A 10,579-nucleotide genomic window follows, 5' to 3' on the forward strand; every position below is an offset into this window, starting at 1 on the left:
TGCTCCGTGGTAATCTAATTACATTTATAAGGCTAGATTACCAAGCAGGCAAAATGCACAAATCTGCCCCAGGTGTTTGAATCCTCGGAGGCTTCAGGACCTGTGTGTCTGTGGGAAAGAAACACGCATCTCTGCTGAAAGCAGCGCTTCACCAGTTTCACATGATGAACTGGAGCCGTGACAATGAGGCCGTTGTGTGTTTTTGCTGTTTTGGCGCCACAGGGATGTTTCCAGGGTTTCAGAAAAACTGAAACTCTGAGCTGCTGTGGAAGTTAGTGAAGAATGTAGGAGACAACCTTCAGTCAGGCGTGTTTCTAGGGAGGTGGCACAGGGAGGGGGTGGGGTGCAGGAAACACTGATTCTCTGGCTCACGCGCAGGAGGTCCGCCTGTCCGTCCATCCTTCTCATCTCCGTCCTGGTTGCGCACACAGCGGTCGCAGTAGAGACGCCCACACCTCCACCTGACACGATGCTGCAAAGGCCTAAACATCTCTTTGTGTTGCATCTGAAGGCCTGAAGCAGCAGGTGACTAATCATGGTCATCACGTGTTTCCAGCCTCCTTCTAGTGACGATAAAGCCACGAGTTTTGCTTTAAACACCATCTTCTCCGTGTTTATCTTCCATGGATGGAACGTTTATGACTAATGAAGCTTGTGGGGGGAGCCGGGCTGATAAGGAGGTAATGGACTGATGTTATGAGGAGGCCACGGGGGAAATGGTCTGTGGGGTTTCTTCTTATCTGATGATGTTCTTGAGCAGACGTGCTGAGTGGAGCCCGGGAGACTTGGCCGGGGAACCTCCCCCAGGCTACTTCAGCCAGCTCGAGGCCCATCTTTGTTTCTTATTTATTTAAAAACATATTTATAACAGTGATGGTTTGTTTACATGTGGTTGTCATGGTTTTTAGAAACTTTAATAACTTAATATTTAACATTTGTGCGCTCATACAGCAGCTGGATAAAAGCTAAACATGATTTATGCACCGAGCGCTGATGCTCGGCAGCGGCTCCTCAGATGGCGGTGTAGTGGCTGTCGCTGGTGCTGATGATGTCACTGTTGCACTCGAGCGTCTTGAGGACGAGCTCCAGAGCGGCGCGGCTCACGTTGAGGCTGTACCGCTGCCTGACTGCTGACAGGATGTGCAGGACGTGGCAGCCCTTCTCCACATCTGCAGGCGCAGGAGGAGGAAATGAATGCACACACACACACACACAGACAGACACACACAGACGTGAGATCTAAAAGTACGATAAGGGTTTGTGCCACAGTGAAAACGGAGCTGTGATCAGAGAGCAACAGGTGTAATTGTTGTGCTCATTTGATTTCTGACAAGCAGGTAAAAGCTTTCTTTCTTAATTACATCCTCTGAAAAATAATTCGTGCCTCTGAGGAGGGTCAGAAAAGCTGTGAGGGCATCGCTAATCAAAACTTGTGTCTGTACTGCACTGAGCGTGTCCACGCACACTTCTCCCTCCTCGAGTCCTCCCTGATGACGTCTTTGACGGCCACGAGCAGATCCTTGTCCTGCACGGTCACCTGACGAGGAGCAACAGCGTCACACACGGCACAGCAAAAAGCTCCCAGAGATGAATGTGTCTGCAGTTTCTTACGAGATAGACTTCGTCCTGGGACTTGACCTTGCGGTACACGGCACCCTCGTCCTGTAGGATCTGCAGGGCCTCCTTCAGGAGCTGACGGAGCTGCTGGCACGCAGACGGACCCGCGACAGGCTCCTAATCAGCATCAGAGGAGCACGAGACAGAAAAACCCAATGAAACGAAGAAAGAAGGAATTTTGCTTCAGATCTGAACACATTTGTCACTCAGCTTACAGGCCGGCTGCACCTCCACGTGAGTTAGACCTTTCAATGCTACGAGGAACTCGTGTTAAAATCACTGCTGGAGGTTTAGTGTAGGCCAGGGGTCGTAACCCTGGGCACGCGTGCCACCGCTGGCACGTGGAGGGTTAACTGGTGACCATAGCTGGACTGGCCACTGGGCATACTGGGCATTTGTCTATGCTCAATGGTGATTTTTCATTTTTATGGGCAGATGGGTTTTTGAAGATGAAACCAGGAGATGTCCTTACTGAACCATCAGAGCTGTGATGGAGAAACAGGTTCACCTTTTAGGTGACATGGATGAGTTGAAGTTATGAACAGTTTCTGAGAGACAAATAACCCCAGGATCCTTTTCTACAGCTGACAGCTGGTAACTGTGCAGGGGCGGGTCTAGCAAAGTGTTGCCAGGGGGGCAGGTACGGCATTAACAGGGAGAGGGGGGCACAAAGAAATACTTTCTTATTCTCATTTAAAATCTCTCGCTTTTGATAAATAATTATCTGAATCTTACAACCAAAGTTTTTATCTGATGTGAAATGTATAGAAATCACACATATACCAACAAGACTGCACATCACTGTCACAGCAGCGTCTGTTTTCATTCAAAGGCTTCATGGCTTTAATACCTGGTGGGCCGGTCTCTCGTCAAAATGCCCGATTTTTTGTCCCAGTCCAGCCCTGGACACGACACGCAGTGAATCAATCTGAGAAGATGCATTAAAAAAAATAAATGGCCGGGCCAGTGCTGCACATCGCAAATCAGCTCACATAGACACATTAGCTGTGCTGCTTCTTAATGACGGTATCTTAGCTAACAACCCAACTACCAGACTAAAAATCACTTAGCCTACCGGTGACAGGGACGTTGCTAGCTGACAGTTTTTTCAAGCGATGTTGAAATTTCCACGTCCCGACACTTCAAAAGCTTCAGCAGCTGTCGGCTCAGCGCAGCATCAGCACCACGGAAACACACGGATACATCCATAGACTCAGGACAGAATTCACAATGTGCTTTCAGGACTTTCAGGTGTTTGGACCAATGTTTTCTTTTCTAATCAAACCAGAAGCTTTAATGAGCAGCTGGATTGTCTCGCATTAACTGGCTGGACACAGAGGACATCGACATGCAGCTGATTGAACTGAAAAGCTCGACTCTGTGGGGGTCAAAGTTTGCAGAACTACGAACGCAGCTGGAATCCACAGCTGTGTGTGTTCATGGAGCTGCATGTTCACCTGCTGGACGTCACTACCTGACAAGTTTAACTGTCTTCAGAACATTGCAGAGGGCTTATTGACAGTGTTTGGCTCGACATGTCTGTGTGAGCAGATTTTCTCTCACACGAGTCCTCAGGTAGCCTCTGAATGCTGGACACTCTGAGACCAGAGATCACATTAACACGTGTGTGTCTCTGTATTAATATAATTCTATAAAGTTGTTCTATATAGTGTGTAACTGTTAATATAGAGCATTACTAAATGTATTGCTAATGCAACCATATGGCACACTGACTTCTGAGGGAATTTTAGATGCACTCATCCTCAGAAAGGTTGCCGACGCCTGCTCGAGGCTTTAACACTAACCAGTGCTAACATGTCAGGCTCCAGCTTCCTTCTGTGCCAGATCAGAAACACTCTCTGGGGAAAATATCAAACATGCACGCGCCGTCTGATGGCGTGCTTTCACATCTTCACACCTTTGCTAGCTAGCATGCTAACACTGGTATTAGCATGCAGCACACCATGTTCTGAGATCTTAAAATGTGATGTCAGAAGAATCAGTTTTACTTTGCTGCAAAGTATCAAATCCTGGTGTTTATTTCAGTTTTTCAAAAGGAGGCTTCGAGGTGTGACGACTGGTCCCACGTCCCCTCCCAGTTCATACCTGGTCAGCGGATGCTGCCTGAGGCGGGCTGGAGATCAGAGGCTGCAGGAGGTCCTGGACATCGTAGGGTCTGAACCTGCTCACAGACTTCTGCTTTAAAAAGTCTTTCAAGATCTTTGTTGCCCTGCTGAGGGAGCTGACAGCCGAGTCTCTGAAAGACAGATGTTCGTCGTGACCCTTCGAGCTGCTCTAATAAAAAAAATAACAGCTGATCAAACGTGTAAGCAGCCTGCGACCTCTTTCACCTTCTGTCCTGCCAACAAATCTGAGAACGCCACTGAAAACTTAGTCAGGTTCACTGTAAGCCTGAAATAACCACAGCCCGAGGATTTCAAGGCACAACAAGATGTGGGAATAAGAAACATCTGCATCTATTTTAGCTTCTCCTCTTTTTCCGAGGACGTTCAGAAGTTCTCTGCAGCGAATCGTCAGAAAGCAGACCAACTGAACTCCTGTGACACTGATCTCTGAACAGATTTGGGCTTTAGACTGTGACACTTGGAGTTTAGACTGCAGCTTCAAACAGAGCCTGAGAATGTGATGATGAAATCTCCTGTAATTATGGAGAAAAAAATAACTGTGAAACGTTGACCCACCCGTGTGTACTCTGGCCCACAGCTGTGAAATCACTCAGAGAGTGAGGATAAAACTTTTAATGGCTTCATTAAATATACTGAAGTTCTTGTTTTTAAAAGAGCTGATCCTGGGTCAGACGTGGTTTATTGATGTGGACTCAGCTACTGGGTGTGTGTGTGTGTGTGTGTGTGTGTGTGTGTGTGTGTGTGTGTGTGTGTGTGTGTGTGTGTGGGGTTGAATGTTGACTCTCTGGTGTGTTGGGTGGATGCTCGTACCCCGCCGCGTCGGGCTCCAGCTGAGGCGCTTTGTCGTAACACTGTCTGTAGAGCTGAGGAGCCTCCATCATCCAGGAAATCTGCACCGCCATCACCGAGTCGCTCACTTTATCTGAGGACGCACAAGCACACGGGTGAGGACGGAGGCGGAGCCTGCCCACATCCACATATTCACTGTGAGTGTGTTTCTGTGTGTGTGTCGCTCTGTTTGTGGTTCTTTGTGTTATTTGTGGAGGACTGTGGGCTAACTGTGGAATAAACAGCTGCAGACAGTCGGTGTTGCAGTGATGGTGGTTATGAGAGCGTGTGCGGATGAAGCCGTCTCCGCTCACAGTAGGTGGAGGCCTTGATTTCCCTCTGCTGCCTCGACGTCTTCACCGGTCCCCTGACTCGGAGCAGCTCTCCGATCTCCAGGCGGCAGCGCGTCCGCTGGGCTCGTCTCAGCTTCTGCAGCTCCGCCACCGGGTCGAAGCCTCCCTGAGCCGCGGCGCCGAGTTGTGCCCCTGCTGGAGATCACACGAGGACACTCGCTCTGTATCGATTCTGCATCTGAAGCATCACCAGGCTGACAAAGGAGGACAAGGACATGTCTGCAGGCGGCAGAGCGCTTCATTTTACTGAACAAACTGAAAGCAACGCCAGGCTAACACTGAGATACAAACATGAACTCACACTTGCTCGGCTCCCGCTCCTCTTTCAGGACGTCACTTTTCCAGCACAGGCAGTTTATAACGCCCGTACCATCATCCACTGTGAGCACGCAGCAGCGGAGCGTGGGCGGAGACAAAAACAGAGCACATGTGACCAGAATACAATCGTGAGGTCTCACGACTACAGCAGTGATGAGCACAACTCCACAATGGGAGCCAGTGAGGACGAGCACCTCCATAGCAGAAGAAGTCTTCCCTCTCCCTCTTGTAGACCACCGTTCCCAGCACGTCGACTTTGGAGATCGGGTGCAGGTTGTAGAAGTAAATCCCTTTGAGTGGAAAACAACAGATAATTAAAGGTGAAGGTGAGTCTCCAGTGAGAGAGCAGCGTGTCCTCCTCTCTATGTGCTGAAGTGTCTCTGAGCAAGACACTGAAGCAAAGCTGCTCCTGATCGTCCAGTCTAGCTAGACTTCACCTGAGCTGACTGGAGTCCCTGAACTGGTCCTCTGGACCAGGATTGTACTGTTGGTAGGGCTGGGACAACGCGTCGACGTAATCGATTACGTCGACGCAAAAAATACGTCGACGTAAAAAAATCTGCGTCGATGCGTCGTCACTTTCAAAAAAAGACATGGCGGCAGCGAGTAGCGAAATCATGAGTGAGGCAGTTGCAGTCAACTTAAATCACTCCACCCGAACACGCAGCTCTACAGTATGGGGATATTTTAACAGAAAAGGAAGTGATTCAGTCGTTTGCCGGCTTTGTGAGGTGGAAATGGCCTATCATAAAAGCACGACGGCTATGCACCAGCACCTCAAACGACGGCATCCAGGAGCAGCTTCTGCAAAGGACAAACCACCGTAAGTTTAACTTTTTTACTAACGCTAGTTTTTACCCGTTAATTCATCCAGACCCCCCCCCCCCCCCCCCCGCCCCACGTAGACGTACACTCACTCATAGACACAGATAAAGACCCAACCTCCGTAAATACAAAACTAATTTAAGCTGCTGAGCAGTAACATACAGCAGCTGCTGTTTAGTTGTTGTTGTTTTGTTTGTGGCCCATGCTGGCAAAATGAGTCTGAATGCGCGCAGGCTGATTATCAGAATCGGCGAAAGACAAAAATGTGAGACAGCGAATTGGCCGCAGGAGAAATGTTAACAAGGATAATGCACCACCTGCTAAACGTAGCCGTCGTGGACACTGTTACAACATTGTTAAAGTGCTTGCAAAAGCAAAATGACAATGAACTCTTGATTTGTCAAATTTAATGTGTTTCATCCTATTTGAACGCTGTTTTTATACATAATGCTTCTCCAGCTTGATCTTATAGGTCAAAGTTATGCCATCTAATGACTAGAAAGCAGTGCACCAGTAAAGGTGCCATCAGCCCTGGCTGTTTAAACGTTATCTTTTCCAGCCATCATGATTACTGCATATCATATGTTCAACATTGGGGATTATTATTAACCTCTTACTGTTATGCTATGAAAGAACATGGCATAACAGTATGTGTGTATCTATCTATCTCAACCAGATCCTTATCAAATTATTTTGATATTATGTTTTCCATATAATTATTTAGTAATTATTCGAATTCATCTGTGTGCTGTGTGTGATTTATGATTTCAGGAATAAACAGAAAAGTCTGGAGGACTACTGTCAGAGAAGAAGTACACCATGCACCCCCCAGGAGGTGGCTGTACTTACTGAGAGCGTCTTAGCTATGATTTTAAAAGACAAGAGACCACTTGCTGTGGGTGAGGGATTCAAAGAAATGCTGACCACTTTCCAACCAGATTACACTCTGCTGTCTAAGCGTCATTTTACAAGCATGATGGAGAGAAAGTATGAAACTTCAGTGCAGAGACTAAGGAATGAACTAAAAAAAGCCTCCAAAACATCCAAAATCTCCCTTACCACTGATGCTTGGACAAGTCTGGTCACAGAGTCCTACTTAGGGGTAACTTGTCATTTCATTATTTGTTCAAAGACGCCATTGCTGCTGTTTGTATATTATTAATTTTTTGCTATGATTTCCTTTGTTATATTTGTTTTGCAAAACATTTAATTTTTTGTTAAAAACAGAAGATTGTAGTACAATGTTATTGTGGATTTTGTTTTGTGAATGAAGAGCACTTTTTGGCAGAAAGCAAAGTGAATGTTACATTTTGTTTGTTTAAAGACACCATTGTTGCTATTTATTTGAAATGTTTTGTTAACTTTTCCTTAATTTTATATATGTTTGCACATTTCATTTCTTGTTAAATGCTATCTCTATTGTATTGATTGTACGACCTCTACAACTTTATTTTGCAATTTTTTTTTTATTAAAAGGTCTTCAAATGAATAAATTTGTGTTTTTCATTTATATACATAAATTAGTAAATGTGAAATTGCTATACAAGTCAAATAATGGGGGAGAAAATCATTAATCGAATCGAATCGAATCGAATCGGATTGAAAAATGAATCGTTAGATTAATCGATGCATCGAAAAATTAATCGCTAGATTCATCGATTAGGAAAATAATCGTTTTGCCCAGCCCTAACTGTTGGACTATTTTTAATGCAATTACATGACCAGTAATATGGCTGCTGTGTTTAATGGTTCATGTCCTTCTTTGATTTACAGACTATGGTTTCTAAAATACATCCAGACAGTAAAAACTTTGTGATAGTCTGGATATCACAGATTTATTTTATCACAACTTTGCAAATGTTTGTGTTTCTTTGTTGTCTTTTTGCACGTCATCACATGGGGCCTGACCCCGTGGACCTCTGAGCTGGGGTACCTGGTCCACTCCATCACCCCTGCAGGGTTTACATTTATGCGCTGACAGGAACTACAACACATCACACCTGGCACCATCAGGTGGTGTAGTTGAAATGAAATAACGGAGGATTTAAAACGGTATAAATAAGTACAATAAATGCTAAAATAAAAATAAAGGAGCTCAATAAATGTAAAATTCTGCACAATGCGTGGTGCAGGCTAACAGGCGCTTTAACAAAATCTAATTTAAAATTAGAGCTTCAGGAGTGACGACCAAGTAAAAGGTGAGGTACAGGTCCAGTTTGTTACCTGGTACCTGGGTGGACTCCGTCATCTCCAGGATGTCTCTGATATACAGCCGAGCGAAGGCGGAAAACACCGGATCCAGTCCCCACAACATCGACGGAGGCTCTTCCGCTGGATCCATCGCAGCTGTCTGCATTTCATCCTGGGATCAAACACTGATGGTTTACCTGCTTTCACTGGTTTCCCGCCAGCCACACAAACCGTCTCCAGGACAAAGTTAGCTAGTTTCAGTGGCGTCACTTCCTGTTAATTCCACGGTAGATGAACCTGTAGTTCGTCCGGAAGCGCAGCAGAGGGCGCTCACGATGAATAAAAGTGGACCGAACTTAACCCTTGTATGGTGTTCGGGTCTGTGAGACCCGTGTTCAGTTTTTTTCAAAAGAAAAATTAAACAATTAATTATTTTTTCACGTGTAAATGTGTTGTGTCTTTCCACTCACTCCACTTGATTATAACTGATTTATTTATAACATTTTATATAAAAGAAAAACGAGAAGCACATTAATTCATAAATGTGATCTAACAAAGGTAAAGGGAAAAAATTAACCATGTTTGCTGTTCATATGTCTTGTAATTGGGATGAAGTAAACATCTGTTGAGTAATTTAACATAAAATTGTTTGATAGTGTTAATTTGGAAAGCCAAAACTCTAGCGGGTCCACCAGACCCATGAACACTGGCTGAGTAACAAAAATACGAACACCACACAAGGGTTAATGTGCAGTTTCAGCCAGAAGATAAAATCTAGGTTTCACAAATTTTATTTCCCAATGCATTCAAAATACAGTAAAACAACACGTGTTTCCCCTTTTCTTACAAAGAAGAAAATGTTTTGCCCACAAAGTCAGGATTTACGACAGGACACACTACCTTGATGGCAGCCAAATTAAAAAAACAATCAGGCGTTATCAGTGAAGTTCAACCACAACAGACACGATCATGTGTCCGTTAACAGTTATCTGGTGGTGGTGGGTGAACTCGACTGTTTCAGGCGTACGCTGTTACTGATTTTCCGCGGCTGTTCGCTTCATGCCTGAAAGCAAAATGGCGAGTGCCGTAAAGTGGAACAAGGTGCTGAAAAGTCCCTAATATAAATATTATTTTCATTTCTTTTTTAAACTGTACGAGAATATATAAACACAATCTAAAAACAAAATAAAATGTCCAAACTCCTCATATAAAACAACGCTAACAGAAAAAAGTGCTAACCCTACGAAATTCATCCAATCTGTAGAGTGTTATTCATTTTCGATTATCCCCCGGATGTGTTACATTCTTCTCTTGGCAATGTTTGCTTTTCCTCTCATAAGTCTATAAATACCAAAATAAGATCTCTCTTTCAGGATGCAATGGTCTCTGTTCCATCAGCCATATTTTATTGGGCCAATTTTGTAACAGATATTGAATGGAAAAAAGTTTGGACTTTACCACAAAGGTTTTTCTTGACAAACAAAATTAAAGAGATTTCCTTTAAGTTGATTCATAGGTTTTACCCTACCAAACAATATTTGTCCAAATTTATGGCTGAAATAAATGTAAATTGTACCTTCTGTCAAGAGCAACCTGAAACAGTTTCTCATCTGTTTTGGTCATGTAAATTTACGTGTAAATTCTGGAAGGATTTCCACAAGTTTATTACTGACTTTGTTCTTCCTAATCTCCAACTGTACTATAAGGATGTTATCTTTGGCTATTATAATTTTAAAGACAAGGACAATGATGCTTTCTTTTTTATAAATTTGGTTTTATTTTTGGCAAAATTTCATATACACAAAAGCAAAGTCCTCGGCAGAAAGCCTGAACTTCTTGTATTAAAAATGGAACTTGCACAATATATAAGGACAATCTCCTCATCAAAAAACACGAAGGCTCTCAAGACTGTTAACATCTGTAACCGATTGAAACTGCTAACTTGATTTTGGCTCTTGCAAACTTTTGTTTATTTATGTTCCCCTTAATTTATTTTATTTTTTGTACTCACTTTTGTCTCACTGTCCTTGTCACTCTTTCTGTTCCTCATTGTACTACCACAATGTTATCTTTTATGTGATCCCTGTTTTACTTCACTGTATGTCTATAATGTGATAAATAAAGTTTAAAAAAAAAAATTCATTTTCGATTATTTCGCGACTAGAATCCTGGAAATAGCGGTTTTTCGGTCACGTGACCTTTAATCAACTTTTTCACTTTTCTTAAGTGCTAGAAGGCTTTCGTGTTTGTACAAAGTATTAAAAAGGTACGTTAGCAGCATTTCTGTGTGTGAAACTAAAT

The 10,579-nt window shown here is 43.9% G+C and overlaps 1 protein-coding gene across 3 annotated transcripts; it reads right to left on the reverse strand.

The window, feature by feature from the left end:
• Nucleotides 1-513: 513 nt before the first annotated feature.
• stn1 (STN1 subunit of CST complex) lies at nucleotides 514-8,565 on the reverse strand. Of its 3 annotated transcripts, none has more exons than XM_086297096.1 (10): nucleotides 8,312-8,565; nucleotides 5,458-5,553; nucleotides 5,247-5,324; nucleotides 4,907-5,077; nucleotides 4,575-4,686; nucleotides 3,724-3,874; nucleotides 2,468-2,545; nucleotides 1,612-1,734; nucleotides 1,465-1,537; nucleotides 514-1,169 (listed from the first exon to the last, which is right to left on the reverse strand). In XM_086297096.1, the coding sequence occupies exons 1-10, from the start codon at nucleotides 8,442-8,444 to the stop codon at nucleotides 1,012-1,014; spliced, it is 1,173 nt and encodes a 390-aa protein (XP_086153222.1). In that variant the 5' UTR covers nucleotides 8,445-8,565; the 3' UTR covers nucleotides 514-1,011. The 3 variants fall into 3 exon arrangements, with proteins under 3 accessions (XP_086153222.1, XP_086153220.1, XP_086153223.1); XM_086297094.1 differs by having other exon boundaries at nucleotides 802-1,169; nucleotides 4,907-5,080; nucleotides 8,312-8,564; XM_086297097.1 differs by lacking the exon at nucleotides 2,468-2,545 and having other exon boundaries at nucleotides 815-1,169; nucleotides 4,907-5,080; nucleotides 8,312-8,563.
• Between the last annotated feature and the right edge of the window lie 2,014 nt (nucleotides 8,566-10,579).

The sequence above is a fragment of the Aulonocara sp. 'chitande type north' Nkhata Bay genome, linkage group LG6 (genome assembly GCF_057382095.1).
Source record: "Aulonocara sp. 'chitande type north' Nkhata Bay isolate Kocher_YH1m ecotype deep benthic linkage group LG6, A_spYH_male_GT1.1, whole genome shotgun sequence".
Classification (NCBI taxonomy): Eukaryota; Metazoa; Chordata; class Actinopteri; order Cichliformes; family Cichlidae; genus Aulonocara; species Aulonocara sp. 'chitande type north' Nkhata Bay.